Source organism: Stigmatopora nigra, chromosome 6 (assembly GCF_051989575.1).
Source record: "Stigmatopora nigra isolate UIUO_SnigA chromosome 6, RoL_Snig_1.1, whole genome shotgun sequence".
Lineage (NCBI taxonomy): Eukaryota > Metazoa > Chordata > Actinopteri > Syngnathiformes > Syngnathidae > Stigmatopora > Stigmatopora nigra.
In genome coordinates, this window is record NC_135513.1 from 11,062,141 (window position 1) to 11,083,625 (window position 21,485).

A 21,485-nucleotide genomic window follows, 5' to 3' on the forward strand; every position below is an offset into this window, starting at 1 on the left:
AATGTATCACTTCCGACCCACTGTGGGGCACCGCCTACTTATTCGCGCAACCTCATTCGGTTCTGACTTGAATCCTTCCTCTGACGATCGTGAGCAGTTGAATCGCTGACAACTTCTTTCTGCATTTTTAGACAGGTGAGAAAGAATTTGACGAATTTTCAACCTTACCATTGTTTCAACACGCGATCAGTGCGTGTCCAGAAGTAACTGGCTTTAAAAAAAATCCAAAACCAGCTAAAATGGTTTTGCTAACACGGATCTAGGCATATAGTGCGGGTCTCTTGGTACTAACTATCCTCCAGGGTGTGAATAGGGGGGGCTAATGTCTTTTTCTTTGTCCCCTACCACGGATCACACGACCTCTTTGTCCCACCATAGCAGTTCCTAAAATTGATCTTATAGTTTTGTGTATTACAATAGTATAAGAATCTGAAGTTCAACAAAAGACCCAAAACATCATACATGTGAAAGTATTTCAATTCAGTCAAATATTAATGCATATTTAGTTTTTGCAATTTGTATTTGAATAAAAAGTATGCCATTCCCCTTAAAAGTGCCCAGATCAGGACATTTGGTTTGCTAATAGGCTTTTGTTCCCTGCAGGTCGAACATGACTTGCATGTGACTCCACGGTTTTGCTCACTGAGCGTAAAAGTTGTGCTCTGATCCCTTAAATACTTAAAAAAAAGTCTTTAAAAAGTCAGTCTCCACGCATTTAGAGTATAATTGCACATACATTATTTCATTTACCACAATATACATCCAATTCTATCAAAATGTGGCCTATAAATGCAATCTTTCAACCCCATTTACAGTTTTAGCTGTCCAACACATTTTGACAGCAAAATTGGACGTCTAGTGTCGTCAATGACATCATAGCATCATTTGTGTTTATTTTCAGTCATTTGGCACCACTACTGCCATCATGTCCTCTGGAAATGCTAGCATCGGCAAGCCTGCCCCAGCTTTTAAAGCCACCGCTGTAGTCAATGGACAGTTCAAGGACGTTCAGCTGTCTGACTACAAAGGTACTGTTGCACTTTGCACACCCGGATTATAGTTTCTGTCACCCTTTTGACACAATTTGCCCTTCTGTTCCATTCAGGAAAATATGTGGTATTTTTCTTCTACCCTCTGGACTTCACATTCGTCTGCCCCACCGAGATCGTGGCCTTCAGCGACCGAGCGGAGGAGTTCCGCAAAATCGGCTGCGAAGTTCTCGCCTGCTCTGTTGACTCTCATTTCAGTCACTTGGCTTGGTGAGGAAATATTTTTCATCAGTACACTTTTATTTAGGGTAAAGAAGCGCCATTCTGCCAGATTCAGGTTATCTGCAGGCGGTACGTTTCTCTGTGTTTGTAAGATAAGTTCCCACTGATGCATTGTGAAGCCACGGTTGTCTTATCAAACTTTTAATTTTTTCCGTAGAAGGTTCTGGAAGGCGTAGTGTTGTGTAATTATGACACTTTAACTTTTAAAATGGGTCTAGTTGTTCTATTTTGTTCCATCATTTTTTTAAAATTTTAAATAGGAAATTGAGTTTTTGCTATTTTATTCTTCACTCCCTCTCTAGGATCAACACACCAAGGAAAGAAGGAGGTTTGGGTAACATGAACATCCCCCTGGTGGCAGACCTCACAAAGAGCATTTCCAGAGACTATGGTGTGCTCAAGGAGGATGATGGCATTTCATACAGGTGGGAGAGCTTAGAAAAACATGTAAACACTGTTGCTGAAATGCCAGCTTATCCATTTTATTGTACTTTTAAGATAGCAATCTTGATTATATTGATGGCTGAAATGGACAGCAGTCATGCATACACAAATAATAGTTGACCTCTGTATTCTGTCTGGTTTGTCAAGGGGTTTATTTGTGATTGACGGCAAAGGCATTTTGAGGCAGATCACCATCAACGACTTGCCAGTAGGTCGCTCTGTGGATGAGACTCTGCGCCTGGTCCAGGCATTCCAGCACACTGACAAACATGGTGAAGGTGAGTTGATGAGTTTCATTGCTCACAATTACTGACCATTTCACTTCTTGCCATTTTGCATTTTTACTAGTGTCAATTCCTGATATGTGACCAAGCACTTTGTCCTTCCTCTCTCTCAGTATGCCCTGCAGGCTGGAGACCAGGTGGTGACACCATCATCCCTGATGTTCAGAAGAGTAAGGAATTCTTCTCCAAGCAGTAGATGTGATGGTCACCTCGCCAGTCCTGGAATGGCAGCACTTGTGATGAAAAGTGCTTCTGGAGAATTGTCATAAATGACTTCTTCCTACTTAGTCAAAGCCCAACCTATTCCCAGTTAGATGATTCTCTTTGTATGTCCACTGGAGGGATGACCTTCATGTCTCAAGCACTGAAATGTTAAATTTCCTTGTTTTTCAGAAAAAATATTGAGAATTTTCCTAATGTTGCCATTCATTAAAGCAGTAGGAATGAGAAGTGTTTGTCGTTTGAATGTTTTACCACTTGTTACCACTGGAGGGTGCTACTCTCCTCTAACATTACCCCAACATTACTATGTAGTATATTATTTTATATACCTCAACTGTTCATGAAGGTTAGGAAATATTTAACAATATATTTTCATATACTCTGTTCAAGAAGGTGGTTAACACTGAATATTTTCTGACCTTCAGAATACTACATTATCTTTTCCAGAAGCTAAGATAAGAAAAATATTAACTACAGCTTCTCATAAATCAGTTCATACTGTGACCTAGTTCTCTTTCAACATTTCTTGTAAATTGCAAAAGCCAGTTTATCTCCAAATCTGCTTATGTAAAACTTTTTTGCTCAAATGGTTCCCCTGTTTTAACAGCTTGTTTGGGGAAACCGAAAGCAGAATGGGGGAACTCCCATAGCTCATTGACAAACATCTTGCACTTACAGACAAACATGTCTATGCTGTTGTGGGCTTCTTCGAAGCAACATAGACGGAGGAGGTTTCCGGAAACCTATCAACGACGTGACGTTTGTGAGAAAAAGTTCTGTTTGTGCGTCAATGGGGAAAAAAAATGGCCTCCGTGGGTTGTCAAGGTCGAGAAACGGCGTTTGCTGACAGGGCAGATGATTGCTAGTGTTGTCGGGAAATTCCGAGGAGGTGACATTTTCACAACTCTGAGATTACCATAAAGAAAACGGTGTTTCTCAAATGTGACATTTTTGAAAACATTTTATAGGGCACTGCTTTAACTTATTTTTTAGTTGGAAACCTTGCCAAAAATTGTTGTTACCGGACCTTTCAGCTAGAAGAGATTGGACATCGAGGGCTGTCAACTGCACTGAGATGAGCTTTTAAAACTGATCCTGGTGAAATTAATTGACATCTATTGCGGTCAATGGCATGTCCAATATACGAATTTCCCATGTCCCAAAATATGAACTTTTCACTGTTACTAGGGACCATAACCAGCATGTATTTGTTATTTTAATTTTAATTTCTTAACATTGTATTACTTTTTATATAGTTAACCATTAAGACAGCTATTGGGCTGCCATTGGCAGTGAAAGTTTGCTACCAGACTTTCCTAGTCAAAATATATTGGGTGTCATGAAATTAAAGCCAGTTTAAATGAATTGGGCCTCTGCTGTGTATGTTGTATATATATTCATATATACATTTTTAACATTTTAACATTTTGATTGACAATATCAGCAGCTCCCAAAATAGTCAAATGCCCTAGGTTAATACCACTTGAAATTACATGTAATCATCAAAAATAATTGATAGGTCAAGTTTCTTTTTAATTACCAAAAATAGTCACATGCCCTCTTTATAGGGTTAAATATACTGTACAGTTCCCCCCAAAAATAAACAGATCAGGCTCAACCCGATGAAGGAAATAAGTTACATCATAATTCATCAGAAATGTTCAAATTCAAATGTAAACAGGACAAGTTGAGTTCCAAGTTGCCCTCGGCGTTTGTTCCTCTTCGGTGATCGAGCCACAACAATCCAGTTTGGCGTTCTGTCAGTACAGTTCCCGCTTAGTCCAGTGTTTTACAAGAGCTCCACTTGGCCTCCTCAAATGTCATCCTCAATAGGTTTTGACTTTGGGAGACACCATGAGCTGACAGCCGCTTCTCACGTGCGTCATGACTTTCTGTTTCAGTTGCTCCACCTGTTCCCGCAGGAGAGACGCGGTATTGGACAGGCCGACATTGTCCGTTTTCAGCACCTTAACTCTGTCCTCCAAACGGGCGATACGCTCTAGTTTGCGCCGCCGACACTTGGACGCCGCCAGCCGGTTTCTGAGCCGCTTGCGCTCCGCTTTGATTCGCTCCTGGTTCTCCAGGTCGATGGGGGACATGGGCGGGGAGCTGTTGTCGCTGCTCTGCATGTCGGGGACGGTCTGGGGTTCCTCTTTGAGGCCGCCAAAGCGCGGAGCGTGCAGACCGGTGGCGGCCAGTGAGTGCTGGAAAGGGTGGGAGATGTGAGCCGGGACCTGGGAGTGGGCATGAGGGTGAGGGTGCGGGTGAGGGTGATGTGGGTGGTATGGGTGGTGAGGCAGGTAGCTGATGGTGGCAGATGGGTAGGTGACGGCGGATGACAGGCCGGCGTTGGTCGAGCAACTGCCCAGGTTGGTGTACTCGAGTGGTTCCTGCATGGGCGAGCCGAAGACCGAACCGGGCGCCGCCGAGCATGCGACAACCCCGCTTCCAATGGACACGTTAGGCGGTGCCATTTGGTTCATCTTGTGCAAGTCGTCCAGCGCCTTGACGAAACCTTCAGCAAAACCTTCTTGCTCCTCGGTGATCCCGCGGTTGTACAGGTAGGGGCTCGGCGTCGGGGTGGTAGTGATCAGCCCGTTGCTGTTCTGGATGATGAGTCGCTCCAAGTCTGGAGAGGCGAGCTTGAGGGAGCCGGAGCCGGGGCCAGAACCGGAGCCCGAGTCCGCCGGGGCCGTCGAATACAACTCGGAGTCGGCGCGTGGGTGGTGGTGACACTTGAAGTTGGAGCTCCGATAATGATCGGAAAAGTTCAAGTTCATGTTCTGCTTTACTAACTTGTAATCTGGCAGGGCTGCGCCTGGATGGCCATAAGCAGAGAGAAACGAGTCGTCATAAAAAGGCGCTTCCATTATTGTCGACATTTTCGTTTTTATAATCACACAGGTAAACAGGCTACAAGAGTTCGTCAAGGTGTCCCAAAGCAATCTTCAGTAATTTCCGGTAGTGTTGTGCTATTTCAAAAACAGCAAAACTTCCAAAATAGTTGAACTTTACTATACCAAGTCGTCGATTTGTACCTTTAGATGGAATCAAAGCGTAGTCCAGTGACTAAATCAGATGTTTTCAATCCACTCGTGTGTTGCTGAGCCTTTTTTTTTTATATACACCTGTCTGATCGCCTCGCTCGTTTTCGTAATTTTATGACAGCGGGCCGGCCAGGTTGCCCCTATTTATCTGTTCGGGATGCCAGAAAAGAGCGAACGACGCTCTGATTGGTCCGCGTTTCCTACTAGTCCCGCCCCCAGAAAGTCTGCTCTGCGTCGTGACGCACGTTGCCGGTAACTACCACTGTAAACAAGGCGATGGAAATGTTAAAAATGATAAATGCGACTATTGGAATTTCACTGAGACGGATCCGAAGACATTTCAAAGGGGCCTGGCTTCATCGAGTCACGGAGCCTGAATGATCTAGTGAAGTCCATATTTGGGTATCCCGGTGCGCCGTTTCCTCCCCGACGCAAACGGGAAGCCGATCCCATTCTGGCTGGATTCCAGGTGGGACGTGGGAGGGAATGCTGTCCTCCCTTCGGCCGGCACGTAAAAGACGCATGAGGTGAGGGGGGTGTGACTACTATAAAAAAAAAATGATTTACCGTTCTGGATGTTGGTGACAATATAATCTGAGTTTGATTTTGATTTATTAAATCTTTACCCAAAAATGTGGTCATGATGGACTCTTTCAGGGACTGGTCACTATAGTGGACAGCTATTTGACCTTTGTAGTCTGTCTAAGGGACTCTTTATTTTTTCTTTAAATTAGGATTTATAATCCCTTGAAATGGCAATTGATTATTTTTAGTCATTAAACAAGTTAAGTAATAATTAGTATTAGTATTGTATTCATTCATTTCTCTGAACCGCCTATCCTCAAAAGGGTCGCTCGGGGTGCTGGAGCTTATCCCAGCTAACGATTGGCACCAGGTGGGGGACACCTTGAATTGATTGCAGCCAATTGTAGTATAACATTTTATTTTAAAAAAATAAGTTTTTATTATTATTGTCTTAATTTCAAAATATATTGTATTACAATGAATAAGAATAGAAATAGAAACTACTACTATTACCTCCACTACTATTACTTCCAAGGCAGGATCTCTTTTTTTGCCAGTTACTACAAAACAAGTTCTACCAAAACTTTATCATGGGGTGTGGAAGGAGCCAAAAATAAGCTTTCATTTTGCAAATTGCTGATTGTAAGATAAGGCTAAGATAAGCTTTTACTAGCTTTCCTTTCAACAGGATGACTGTACGTTATGTGTTCTCAAGACGTGGGTGAATTTTTGCAATGTACAAAGTGCATCTGTTTCCATGATGTGTGTTGCTGTTCATTCCTTTTACTTTTACTTTAATCGTGTGAATTTTTTTTAATGTGCGAACACTTTAGTAAAAAAGTAAATGGGGGATTACACCAAGGACTGTTTAAGTAGGGGACAGAAAATTGAGGCCGAAATGTACTATAGTAGAATCTGACAGTGATATTTGGACTGAAATGGTTGTAAACAAATCTCCAAGTTATGTTAAAGAGGACAGCGGACACGTCACCTGAGATGAACACCTGCTTGATGATGGCTTCTGAATCATATCCATGCAGCCGTAGATGTGCCCGTGCACGTTCCCGCATGACACAGCCTTGTTTGTTCATTCTAGTTTTTAACAGCAAGCGGTCAGGAAATATTCCAGTACCACTATATGTGGTCAAAATTCAGTATTTTAAACTATTACTATATGTATTATGGATATTTATTTGAACCTTTTTATGCATGAATTGTGCTTTCTTTAATAGGGCCCGTATTTAACTGACATCAGTGGCACGAGAAGTTCTATTTTGTATTTTGAAAGACACATTTTCAAACAATAACATGTAAACTGCAAACAATGAGAACTAACCGGACCCTCAACCCCAGAACTGGGAGACCCAAGCATTAACTACTTGCCCACCAGAGCCAAATTGCTATTAAAAAGAAAATTCTTAGTGTTTTTTGGGGAGTCCAACCTCATTTAAATGATAATAATTGCTATTATTTGATTATTTTTCAATTCCCCATTCACCCAGGCAATTCTTTCCCCTCACACATGGGTGTTATTTGTGTGCAGAAATATGCCGGAGCTTAACTCATACATTCAATTTTGTCGCTGCCGTTGAGGACTACGGTGATTCATGGTGACACCTACGAGGAAATCGAACAGATGAGGAAACAAAACAAAAACAAAACAAAACAAAACAAATATGACCACCAATGAGCATATGGAAGCATTTTCTAATCTTCAATGGCTATTTAGAAGCAGCTGTCATGACATTTTGTCTGATATTTTTTTTACCCACCTTTTTTTATCAGGGTAAGTTGGACAAACTTCTGTAAATTTGCAAGGCGATTACACAATCATGGTAGTCACATGCAAAAATACTTTTAACATAATTTTCCTTAAAAAATTCTAAAGCATTATACGTTTTCGGCAACTCTTGTGAGGATTAGTGTTATGCAAAATAAATGAGTTGAAAAACAAAAGTTTTTGTCAGTAAAGGACAACATTGTGACTTTCCTTCCCCACAAACAACCCCCACTACTTATGCAGCAGCGACTTGATGAAATGAAGCAGAAGTAACATTTCTCAGAGTCTTGGGCAAGGTCTTCCATCCTGGAAGCTTGCTGACCTGGAAGCGGCCTGTAGGTGTGGTGAGTCAGGTACGGCCAATCGCCACGGCAACAAGCCGGCTGTCCCCGCGAGGTGAGAACAAATCAGTCCAACACACGGCGAGTGTATGAAGTCACACTCTTAGTCACTCCTTCAAGTAGACCCGACTTCTTTGATTTTAGGCATTGTGGTTCTTCCCTTCCTCCCATCAACACGCACCATCCCGCCCCCTCACCCCCTCTCCAAAAAAACATTCACCCCCACCCCCCATCGCCGTTATTTGGCTGCCTGTGGGAAATTGAGCCTTCTTGTGCACGTAATCGCTTTAATGAAGGCCCGTTTAATCAGCGTCTTTGCGTTCCGTAGCTCGCAGATAGCGCCAAGGAGCCTCGTAGCCATGGGAGACCTTTAGCGCAAGACGGCCTGAATGCCGGGGCCAAACGAGCGTGGCGGGGAAAAGGCAGTCAGATCCAGCTCTTCCTTCGGGCTGACACATCGCATATGGAGCTGTCTTTCCAACTTCCCATCCATCCACACGGATGTTTAAACGGGCTGTCGTTGCGCCAATCGGCAAAAAAAGGATAACGACGGGGAGAGCAGTGAAATGGTGAAAATGAAGCCGCCCGATGGTGTGTAGTTCACCAAAAACATGCATGGTTGGCTGATTAAACATTCTAAATTGCCCTTAGCTATGATTGGTTGCCTGTCTCCCTTTGCGCTGTGATTGGCTGGCCGCCAATTCAGGGTGTCCCCTGTCTGGTGCCCAGAGTTAGCTGGATGGGATATGCTCCAGCACCCCCCACATCATTGTGTGGATGAGCCGTACAGAAAATGGATGAATGAGAAATGTCATATGTTATATTTTATAAAACATAAAGTTGGCACGTGATGGAATGTACAATACTGCTTTCAGCTCGGTTATTAAGAAGACATGAGTTGGTTTCGGGTGAGACGCGCTATGGACTTGTAGTGTTGCCAAGAAGTTCCTCTTTGTCAGAAAATTAGAGAAGTGAATGTAAGTCCAGGGAGGGTAGGACTTCAATATAGCGCATTTTCGTTTCCCCTATAAGCGGCAGTCACCGTTGGGGCAGATGTCAGCCACCAAAGGTCAGCAGACCGCTCCAACTTGAGCTCAGGCCAGGACAAAATCTCCACTTAACCAGTTACGGAGCATCTTATTGCGCAGTACAAATGACTTTGTGTGTTCAAAAAATGTTTTGGGTAAAAATACTAGAGTAATAATATCATATTCCTAATGCAACTACAACCCCATTCAAAATATGAAGTCACCTCTAATAGCGACACTCAAGCGCTATTTTCTTTTAGATTAATGAATTGAAATTTAGATTCATCCCAGTGGCAAATAGACAATTAATCCTTCTCTGACTGGATCATGTGAAGCTGTAAAATTTGATATAAAACGTGCCAGCATCATTTCCCAGCAGGTGATTACCAGTACAATAGAAATAGCCTAAGGCAAATAGGCAGTTTCACAAGATAACCAATCTCAAGCGTGTTCCCGCAGTTTATTCACATTACTAACTAACCCTAAATTCATATACAGCAGTACACCCTAAAAGCGTGTGTATCAATTTGTTATCAGAAATACTATAAAACCTATTAAACCTTTCTTTCATAAGTGGAATGCAAATATAAAACATTCAAATCAGTATCAATATGCTAAGAGCCTTTCAGTCATAACAAATATGAAGACAAGCCCCCGATTTGAGTCATTTGATCCCCCCAAAATGCATTTTAATCCCACTTTGTGGGAATTTTGAGTTTAACATTTTTATTGATAACCTTTGCAATGTTATTAGGTGTACTTGTTGTAAGTAGGGTGAAGGTGGAGTTGTCATTACGGAGCTCATTACTGTCTCAATGCATGTCTGAACAGGAAATTTTAAATAGCTGGGAACTGAAGGTGCGAGCATTTTTCTACAGTTTGAATCTAGCAAGAGAAGTTCAGTAATGGGGGATGGAAATCAAATTTCACTTTTAGTCATGTTACTTTCACAAAGTCACATTTTTGGGAGGGATTTTTTTGTGTCATTAAAGTAATAATAGTAAACCGATAGGATAAATAGATAAATTTTAGTAACATTTTTTTTGATAACTATAGCTAAAAAAAACATAAAATGCTGAAAATGCTGAAAAAAATGTCGGAAAGCCAGCAAAACAATGCTTTTATAAAGCTTTAAATCTCATTGTACTTGTTTAATGACAATAAAAGCAATCAATTGAATTCAATTACTTGTGTACAAATCCTTTTTTGTGCATGAATTTCTATAACTTGGATTCTATGATAAGAAACATTTGAAAATGCTTTTATGTACAAAAAATGAATAAAAATAAAACATGGAGGATGTCTATGGATTTAAAGACCCTGTAAAGTGATTTCAGATCAAGATATACTGTACCAATAAACTATTAGGGTGACATATTTATACCCAGATGAGTTGCCCTTCCCTGGCTACATAAAAAAAAAGTGTGCTCACATCAGTGCAATTTTGGAGTGCACTTAGCTCGCCCTTCCCTTTGGATAGCGTGGCAGCTCCAGAGTGCCTCGTTGTCAGCCACGAGTGTGCGTACACATTAGGATGAGAAGAACAGAAGCACGAAAAGCAGAGGGCGTCTGACTCAACCACCACCGAGAGGTCCGGGCCTCCGCACTGTTGTGTCCACTTTAAAGCACCTCGTTGTTGGCCGCAAGTGGCAGGAGGGGGAAATAGGAAGATACTAGGGGCTTATTTCCAGGGTTTGGTTGAATGACATATTTGTTGAAAGCATCTTTGAACTGACATTCATTTAAGAATGAATAAAATAATAATTCAGCACGTGTAGGAGTGAAGCGTCACATTTGCATGATGGTAATAAAAACTGTGATTGTAGTGCATGAGAAAAGACAGCCTGCTTTCTTTCATTCATGATACATTGAGACAAAGCTAGTCACTAACCTCACATCCTGTAGTACACACTACGGGAAATGACCAATTTCCTTCTGCCAATAGTAAGTGTAAAGCATTAATTGCATGTGTGTGCGGGTGTGTGTGTTTGGTGGTATGAGGCCTAAAATTGAGCTCATTTGGAAGTGAAAGAACAATAATAAAAAGTAACAAAATTAGGCAACATTTTTCTTTTACAAAGGTGACAAGCACAAGAAATTGAATGACCAAATAAGGTAATGAATGAAGTAAAGAAAAAGCCATATTCACAATAAAATACATTCTACTATGGCAAGTTTGTCAGGATCATTAAAAGCTTTCAAATTGGGGAGATCATAAACTCACACCCACTGAAGCAGCTCGTCAAAATGTGTGGAAACGAAACATTTGTCAATCTAGAAATACATTTTTTGTGACGCAGATGCATATATTTGTTCGCAGATAGTGTGCCAACAACCCCCCGCCCCCCATTTGCCATCACCCCGTTCTGGTACAACATACGCCCATCTGTCCTCTTTTCATCCATTTTTTATTGTACTTATGTGCAAAATAGGAGTTATTATCAGATATTAGATAATCTCTAAATAAAAGTGCACGTGCTGCCATAATGTCTTCAACCATTGCTAAACTTTGCATCAGCTATGAAGTGGTTATTTCCACAGGCAGTAAAAAAACCAAGAGGGAGCCATGACATCATTTTGTCGCTGATGAATGGTTACACGTGGGGGGCCTTTGGGGGGTGAATTTAAAAAACTGCAAAAATCTCTCCTAGAAAACCGACAATGCTCATATACCATATTATTATGTTTGCAGAAATAAAATATTTTTGAAAATATATCTTAATTTTGCCATGGTATTTTATGTGTGTAGACTTACTGTATCTTTAGTTCAAACAGATTGAATCAATTAATTAGTTGAACACAGCCAAATGTATGTCTTTTTTTTACTCACTACCATCCAAATATATTTATATTGTTTTGGAAGTGTACTTCAAATAGACAAGCCTTTAGATTCATAATTAAGCCATAAATTATTCAACAATTTTGCCAACTGTAATTATCCCTGTAAAGTATAAAGCGGCATTTATTTCAATGATGGTGTTGAATTTTATATTGTACAGACGCTCCCCTACTTATGAACATTCAAGTTATGAACAACGGTAAATAAGAACATGTCTGTGCATTGTGTTTATGTAAAAAAATTGTTTGATTTTGTAAAGATAAAGTAAAAATAAAGATAAAGATTTGAAGGAACCAGACTCGCACCCTCGCCTGCTTTGGGGTGCTCCATCCCCATTCATAACATTCCTTCAATTTTGACGTAAACTGTCGTTTAACTGTTGCTTTAATATAGCAAGTGGGTGCTACAACCAATATTATTTTTGCCTTTCTTGCAAGTGTGTGTGTGTGTGTGTGTATGTGTGCGGGTGTGTGAGCAAGAGAGAAAGAGTTTGTATGTGAGCGTGTGTTTGCATGCATGCGTGCGTTTTGAGTGACTCAACCTGAGTCATTGTTATGCCTCCAGAACACATTGGGGCAATGAAAATTAATTTACTTGAACATGTTTATGTAGAAAACTTTTTTTGTGAGCCATATGAACTTTTGAGGAAGTGCTTCCTACATTTATTCCCTACATCATTATTTGATATCATCAGACGGGTGCTTGGACGTTTGGTCGCTGGTCTTTTCGTCCCTTTTGGTCCATATTGGTGCCTTTTGGTCGCTGGTCAAATGGTGACAGAGTTTACTGTTGAAACCAGCTCTCAAAATTATATTCATGAGAGAGAGAGTTTAATATCTAAGAAAGAGAGTTTAATATCTAAGTATGTTTGATATCTAAGTACATTTGAATGGCGACCAAAAGGGATCACAAGGGACCAAAAGACTAGCGACCAAAAGACCGGAGACCAAAAGACTGGCGACCAAACGTCCGGGCGCGCATCAGATAAAATAAAATCTATATATTACATAATATTCATACTGTAAATAGCCAAAGAATTTATAATTTGATGGAAATTGTCATGTAACTCATGAATATCTATAAACCAGAATTGGTATTTTTCCTTCTATTAGTACCGTTTACATTCAATTCATAGCTCAACTGACTTCAAATTAATTATATCCTCAGATTCATAAATTCAAGGGGGGCGTTGATATCTATCGCCCCCGCCACTGAATAAAAAGGTAATTTGATGTCAACAAAAACTCTTGACCATGTGAACACCTCCACTATGCGATGGTTCCTAAATCGACCACCTGTTTTCCAGCGAGGGCCATCGAAACGGGGTGTTAATGTCACGTCTGGACGGGAGCACAAATGATGGACTTTGCTCCTTCAGTCTAGTCCATTAAGTTGTCACCCATGAAAGCAATTTGGAGCTCGTCTGTGACTCAAGACCCTGCCTGGGATCTAGACGGAAAAGCAGCATCATTTTCTTGGGTTCGCATGTTTTTAAACGGCTGTCTGGGTTGGGGAGCAAAGAGACAGACCGGAGAGTATTATTCCATAGTGTTTCACAATTTGAGTGTTTACGGGATGTCTATTGCGAAATACTTTGACTACACGCAGTACGTGCCATTCTCGGACGAGAGTCGTTAGTTTGTCACTTTCAAATAGGAATGGCAACTTATTTATTCACGAATTGTCGTTTGAAGGGTCACGGGTTATTTAGACCCCGTCAAGTTGATAGACGTTTTATGGGGGAGGACAAGAAAAGAAGGACAACATTGAGCCAATGGACTAAAAGATGAAAAAAATCACTGTGTGGTGTCCTTCAAAGACAGAGCGCGTCTGCGACTCAAAAGAGCCCAGTTCAAACTGCCCCGGTGACTCATTGCTTTTTCTCTAAGTTTTACGGGAAATGGAATGTCTTTCCAATTCTTCAGTTTGTTTTTTTTCTTCTTCAGAATTCCCCCCCTTCTCCTCCTCCTCCACCTCCTCCTCCTGCTTCTCCACCTCTTCTTAGGTGGAGCAGTGCAAGGTCAGATGGCGGCTTGATGTTTGTGTTTGCGTGAACTTTGGTTTTCAGACGTTTCTCTTCAGGACTGCCAGACTAAATGAATTGAATGAAAATGAAAGGTTTGAAAGGACAAGTTGCACATGTAAATATGAAACTTCAATTTGGACTAGACCAAATCTTACCAATATACTTAACTTATACAGAGTGTGTGTTGTGTTTCTTACTAGAAGAGGTGAATTGATATTAAAAAAATACACCTTTTGATGGGAACAGGCCTCCAACTATTTAAATTTTAAATTAAGGCATCATGTTTGACTGGCATTGATAGACATTCAATCTAGTTTGATGGTTCACCCAATCGCTCCCAGTCAAACTGGATTGGACGTATGTCCCTGTGAATGACAGTTGGGATCATATATATGAAACATTATAAAACAAAATAAATAAAATTCCCTGTGCCAATTACATATGAGCCACTTTTCGTGGAATTTGTCTTTATTTTCAGGAAATACAGTCATTTGAATTAATTATGTTTTGATTTTTTTATATTATATGTATTTATTTATTTTATACTATGTATAATATATGTAGATATATATATTTATTTGTCCCAGTTTTGCTCCGATGACAACACCATGTTAATAAGCTATCTGTTATTAACTCATTGGTTGCCATTGACTGCAATTGTAATCCCGTCAATGGCAGTGAATAGGTTAACAATCCCATAAGGTAGAAGGGTCAGTACGGCCACAGTCGTTAATTTGTCTAAAACCGTCCACTTGAGTCCAGACTGGCTTCCTTGGAAACTCTTGCCGTATTTCTCTTTTCCAACCTGTTTTTTTTCCAGGCTGCAGAACCTATTTTGGTCCGTCCATATACAATGTTGTTCTCAAACTGAGGCGCGAGGCACCGATGAGATCACCTCTCAACGTTTCTGAGCAGCAAGACAAGACAAGAAATTGTGATGAGCAAAGACAGAAAATGATTGGTTTGGGAAATTGACATCCTTTTCCTGGCCTTGCGTTAGCCTTGGGGCAAACCATTGGAAGAGTGAACCTGTCCCGCTGCCTTGCTGGAATATGGGAAAGATATTTCTCCAATGAAATCATCATTGTCCTCTTGCCAATTGAAAAGAGGGACATGTGTCTAATAGCTGCTGGGAGCAGGAATGCATCTGAAAAGTGCTCGAGTTTGAAGCCACGGAAGAAAACAGCTCATGATTTTCAGTGTGCAACAGTTTTGGAGGACAGACACATACATCTGTCTTTCTTTTTTTTTGGTCTGTGTGTGGACATTGGCAGAAATGCTTATCTGATGTGCGAGGGTTTGTGTGTGGGTGTGGGATGTACACTCATCTGTCTCAATCTGTCTTGTAGAGGCTTCAAGAGAGTTTATTGCTGTGCTGTTGTCTGCGGTTCCAGCCAGGTGTGGCCCATGCCAGCCTCAACACCTGCATGAACGCTAGACAACAGCAGACGAACACAGCATGCACTGTGCTCTTCGGACACGGTCATAAATAATGCTTCTGTTGAACTGTTGACATTTTTGAGGGAAGTGGTAAATATTTCAGTTTGATCAAGAATTGACACGCACTCCACAATAACTCACGGTGGTCAGAAGTCTCACTTTGAGGGGGAAGAAGAGTGGTGATGTCATATTTCCAGCCACCAAAAGCTGACGAGAACATAGAAACGCTGGCTTTGGGAAAAGAGATGAGTTCCGCATGTGTGAGCCAGACTCAAGTAGTCTAGTAACCAATGTTTGACCTTTAAAGATTAAAAATCCACAAAAGCACAATAAGAACATTCAATATCCACAAAGGAAGGTCTGAACTGGGGATTGAACCCTTGATCTCAGAACTGTGGACCAACACAATAACCACTAACCCACCGGGCCATCATATATGTGCATGGATATTTTTCCAAATACAACATTTCTTCACTTGCATGGCTCCTAATGAAGTATTTTTTTTTTGTCTCTTAATTTTTTAGTACGTCGCTATGTTGTACCTTTTGTTGTTTTTCATTGCTAAAATGCTTGTGCTCATGTTTTCAACACTTAACTTATAACATATTTTATGTATTTAAAAGAAACTTTTCCAAATCACCTTAAAACATTTAAAGTTTTTTTTCTTTTTTAATAATACTAAGACTGCAGGGACAGCAATGATTCACCTTTATTTTACATTGTTAGAATGTCATTACGTAGGTCTGATTGGTTCTAACCAGGAGTGAAGTACTGTAGAACTGCCTTTTGACACAGATAAGTACATTTTCAATCACATCCATCTTTCATTTTCTCTGGTCTATAAACCATACAACAATTACACCATTTAGCATTGAAGCTTTTATTGTCTGTGACGCCTTAATACCAATGGAAAATGTATTATGTAGGTGGCATTGCAATGATATCTGTCACAGAATGTTAAGTTCTCACTCAATAATTTTACCAAATGTAACACAAAAACCACTTAAAAGTGTTGAAAAAAGTACTTTTTGTCAGCTTAAATTCATCAACCACAGTTATGCCGCTCTCTACCATACATACTACATTCCCAAATATGGAGTATAATTGCATGAATAGATCTGTGACATCAGAAATGAATTCACAGGTATCAGTCAAAAAATGTTGCTTGGCCTCTTTACTGGTTTTAACCGCTAATTTTTGGGGTTGGTGGCAACGGTTCAACTTCCTGTCTCCTTTGGCATTTGTGCCACATTTTAGATGAGTGATTAGCACCCCCGCCTATTGCATTGGCATGGTTTGCATTTTTCTATGTGTGTATTGGGGGGGCGTTTGAAATAATTCTCTTTTAACCTCAACAACCATGCCAAACTCCGATAAGAAGAAAATACCACATTAATATTTGATTTACTGAAACCTGATTTAGATCTAGTGCTGCCATGCATTTATTACCTGTACTACCTTTTAAAAAAAATGAATTTAATGACAGTCTTCATGTCATAGAGACAAGCTGTTGATTGTTTTATTGCTTTATTGTGAGTTGACACGAAGCATGTTTCTGTTTGAGTGTTCTGCCACGTGCAGCTGGAGCTCCTTAAAGCGTGTGGGCGTTGGGAGTTTTGCAGTAAAATGAGGTCATCAACGCCGCTGATTTACGTGACACACACCATTACTTACACTCTCGTGACTACAGCCACGTCTCTACTGACAGCGTGAATAATGCTGGCCCTAGCCAAAACATGACATCCTCCACTTTCTCCTCTGTCATCGGCTACTTTATAAACTTTATCATTACCTATCCAAGTCATGCGCTCTATTGGACTCATTTCCACTTTCCGACAAGTGTGACAAGTTAGTGCTTTGGACAATTTGTGGAATTGTGCAACAGGAAGTAGGAAGGAGTGCCATTTGCGTCATGTGACATGCCTCAATTGACAAAAGAATTAGTGGTGGCTAATTACGGTAACCTGTTTAAGTGTCGCCATGGGAGACGATGGCTCGGTGACTCATTCCAATTGAGATTTTCAGGTTTTCACTTTTACGGCATTGAGATTTGGCGGACAGACAAGTCAGCTCAATCACCCCTTTGAATGATTTTGTTTCAGTGCTGCTGACGGCAATAGACGTCTAACCCATTTTGTCTGGGAGTGGATTGGCAGTGATCTTTCGGCCCCTCCCGGTTGAAATGTCAGTGGCAGCAAATGAGTCAATTGTGTCATTGTTGTCGCATAATTACAACAAGGCAGACTTCAACAATGGATATTCAACAAGTCCACCCATGCTGTGATGTTCTGCTTTAGAAAAGGGAAACTCCCAATGTCCTTGGGATCTAAAATTATACTATATTGAGTCTTTGGACAGTGTTCCAATATTACTATTACTTACGCATTTACCACAATCACCTAATGCAATAAAAATTGGGATATTTTTATCAACTTTGTTGCTGAAAACACTCTATTTAACCAAAGAACAAATACGATATTGATCACATTTTTGCATCTCCATCAATCCCTATCAGTTGATTAGGTTAGGTTAGGTTAGAACTTTATTTCATCCTGTATTGGGAAATTTGGGTGAGATATTGTAGACCTAGGTAAAAAACTAAATACCAAATGCAATAAAAAAAGACAGCCAAGCAGCAAAAACACAAATCCACCAACACCTCAACCATATCAACATTCTTTAGACAATATATTTGCCGATATCCCTAAATATACATTAATTCAATGGCTAACTCATATGACAAAAAGGAACTGATTCTTAGTACAACAGTATTGTTTGCAATGCAGTATTCAGAAGAAGAAGAAGCACCCACCACCAAAGATTAATCAGGCACGGATGGGTGCCCGATCTCATCCCAGATGTGCTTTTGACAGCCGTCCGCACATTTTGCCCCCCCTTGAAGCTCAGAGGCAAGCTGGCAACCTCCAAAGCAAGGTCACCAAGGTCACTGCTGAATGGGCAAGAGCGAAGAGGGCAGAGTGGAGGAGACACGACGGGGGCGGCAAGGGAGGCGGGGGAGGCGGGGCCACGGGCCGGGGGACGCGGGACAGACGTTACTGTCACCCTCCATCAGGGAGCCCCCCCAGTGACATGGAAACAGGCAAAAACGTCGGAATAATGGGACGAGAGGTTATGGCCAGGAGTCAGCTCTTAACTAGTCAAGCCTCCAGCACCCTTCCGCTCACTCGTACACATGTGCAGTGATGGACTGCATTTTATTTTTCCAAAAGACGACAGCTTACCACAATCGAAATGTCTGTTAGTATAATGCTCAGCAGTTCATCTTTTTTGTATTGTATGACTATTTAGGATGCCCCAAAACACTAATAAGACCAACATTATGTCTTGTAATTGTAATAAAAAAATGTATTTTTGCTTGGATCAAATAGTATGGTTCAAAAATATTCATTTAACTATGACCCCCTTCTTCGTGTTAAATAAAAAACATTTTTTGAGTGTTTTTTGGGTTTTGCAGCCTTTACTATAAGATACAAAACCTGTAAACACTGCGAAAAATGGGGGAATATTTTTGACAGTATTTCCAGTTTACTGCGTTTTTCATAAAAAATGAAAAAATAATAGGTATATATATATATTTTTTAGCGTTTTTACGTCAATGAATTGAGTATTTTTCTCCACAGTGTACAGTTTATTTAAAATGTTTCATCTCATATCCAAACATGATGTACGTTGTGTATATGAACAGTAATTTATTTTCCATTTAAGTGGCCAAATGTCAAAAGGATTGCTTTATTTCTACCTCATGATTGAAGTGAGAGGCAATTTCAAAAGCCGACATTAAGAGTGCCATGGGTCCCTCCTATATTTAAAATGTGTTCCACCTTGGCCTCAGTGCAAATTACATGCCCAGGTTGGATAATAACTTGCTGTGTGTCCAAGTTGTCAGCACGTTTTTGCAAACTGGAACAAACATGTTTTGCTGCCGGGGCGCCACACAAACACACGCAAATAGTCCAATCAGGCTTCTTAACAACACCCATTTCAAGACAGCTATTTATTCAGAAGGTAATTTTGGATTAATTGGTGTACAATTGGCCTGAAATTATTCTTTCCTTGGCCAGATTTCCACATTAACTTGACTTGGTTTGGTGAATTGCTTTCTTTGTATTTCAACCTTCATTTCATTAATGCTACTAACTCTTGTAGATGTCCCAATAAAGTACACAGAGTGCCATTTACCGCTTAAAAATACTTTAAATAAATATAAAAATCACTGAAGATATTGGTCTTATCTACTTGTATATGAAAAAGCCTGCAGTGAAATTTTCAAAGACTTCTTTACCTCCACCCACAGTTTTGCAATGCCAAAAAATAAAGCTCCATTAATCCATGAGTGGTGGGTAATTACATGTAAAAAATGAGTAGAGATTTGCTTCTTTAAATATAGCTTGGTACATAATTATATAATTAGGAGTTGGCATCTGCTCGTTATGAGATGAAGGACTTGAGTCTTTACACTTAATGCACAAGTGGCTTGGCATAATATGAGCAAAGACGCTATGAGAGTAAACATATTATTTACAATTCATAGGAAATAATGTTGCTGCTCCATTCCTGTATTTTTAGGCTATTTGAGTGTTAAAGTTCTTGAAAATTAGCTTTTTCTGTGACATAGTCATGGTTATGATATATTTAGTATTTACAAAACTGTACTAGAACCGGAAGCCTCAAATCAATCCACAATTAATTCATATTAATCAGCCCTGAGAAACAAATAAGTAAGAAGTAGTGATTATTGTTAGTATTCTTGTCAAAAAGAAATATGATAAAGCAAGTGAGACCTGGAGCCCTCCCGCCCGTTAATCAAAAAAAAAAAATTTAGATTATCAGTGTAACATACACATAAACTAAATCATTCAAACAAGGTTATTTTAGGAAAATATGAAAAAAATATAGTACAGGAGAGAGCACATAATCATACTTTGTTCATTATTTTGGAATTTTTTAATGATGTCAAGTCCAATTTATGCATTTAAGATTTATTTTTGGTCATTATAGTTTTAAAAAAGCCATATTTTCTCCTTGCTGTTGTTTTTGATTTATTATATTTAGTCTCAATACAAGGAAATTGATATACAACCTCCATGATGAATTATTTTGTATGTGGATGATTTCAAATGTAAAAGAGCAGATAAAAAAACATTTTCAGTTCTGAATTTACCCAACGGTTAAGTCCACAACCATTCAGTTGCAGTCTTGTTTGATAATTTGACCTTCAGACAGACCACTTAATCTCATGACTCATTTACTTGTGTACCGATAAAGCGGCATTGTTAAAGGAGCAGTAAGTAGTATGTATTTCACAGAGAGTGACGGACGACCAGACGGTAACAGACACACAAAGAACCAGACTGACAGGTCCTTGCACACAGAGAGAACTTCTTCTAAACTTGTGTAAGACAAGGTGTGGCCTAAACACACACGCACACGCACACACAGAGCCGTGCAAACACACCCGGATAAATACACCTGAAAGAACTAGGCTTGGAATCAGTGTCCCGTCATTAACTCGGACTTGACATGTCACGTTTGTTTACCCGATAAAAAACCCAAAAACGTGTTGGATCCTGTTATTTCATAAGCAGTGACTTTGTCTGCCCATTTTGGACTCTCATTTCATAGAGAGTTTTATAAGTATCTCTCTTAAATCTGTACTTTTTTCATGTCTCAAGCATAACAACAACTACTGCATCTTGGAGACACGCATGGAAAATATGACATGTTTAAAACATAAAACAGCTTTATGCCAATGAAGACTCAGTGCCACATGTTTGGATTGAACCTCCAATGAGATTCAGTTGACTTTAGTGCTCGAGTTTCTGGGGAAACACATAGACACACCCCATTCTCTGAAATACTCCTCCACGTTTGTGTTTTTCACACTTAATGGGAAAGACAAAAAACACTGAAATCAGTTCAAAGACTGGAATGGGTCGACTTTGCTAGAAATGCTTTGGAGAAGAGAGGAAATTGAGAAATCTTGACAAGCAACTGCCATTGGCCAGAAGTCCTGGGATTCTCATATGCTCTTATCTTACTCTCTTAAGTCAACTAGTAATCAGTCATCTATGTCTAATTTTTGACACCATAAGATCATGACTCAGTACGTAGATGAGGCATACAGTAGAAGTTATGATTCTTTGCTAAAACTGAAGCATGAAAAGATAGTGGTTGGAATAATAATATTGATAATAATAAAAATACAGATGATTTAAAA

General features: G+C 40.1%; 2 protein-coding genes across 3 annotated transcripts; one reads left to right on the forward strand and one right to left on the reverse strand.

Moving 5' to 3' along the window:
- Nucleotides 1-2,449, forward strand: prdx2 (peroxiredoxin 2). Its single transcript, XM_077719519.1, has 6 exons — nucleotides 1-135; nucleotides 902-1,028; nucleotides 1,106-1,259; nucleotides 1,574-1,696; nucleotides 1,863-1,993; nucleotides 2,113-2,449. The coding sequence occupies exons 2-6, from the start codon at nucleotides 926-928 to the stop codon at nucleotides 2,193-2,195; spliced, it is 594 nt and encodes a 197-aa protein (XP_077575645.1). The 5' UTR covers nucleotides 1-135; nucleotides 902-925; the 3' UTR covers nucleotides 2,196-2,449.
- Nucleotides 2,450-3,733: 1,284 nt separating this feature from the next.
- On the reverse strand, nucleotides 3,734-5,504 carry LOC144198646 (transcription factor JunB-like). 2 transcript variants are annotated; one of them, XM_077719772.1, is made up of 2 exons: nucleotides 5,260-5,499; nucleotides 3,734-5,039 (listed from the first exon to the last, which is right to left on the reverse strand). In XM_077719772.1, exon 2 carries the CDS (start codon nucleotides 4,999-5,001, stop codon nucleotides 4,048-4,050), a length of 954 nt encoding a protein of 317 aa, XP_077575898.1. In that variant the 5' UTR covers nucleotides 5,002-5,039; nucleotides 5,260-5,499; the 3' UTR covers nucleotides 3,734-4,047. The 2 variants fall into 2 exon arrangements, with proteins under 2 accessions (XP_077575898.1, XP_077575897.1); XM_077719771.1 differs by having other exon boundaries at nucleotides 3,734-5,504.
- Nucleotides 5,505-21,485: the final 15,981 nt, after the last annotated feature.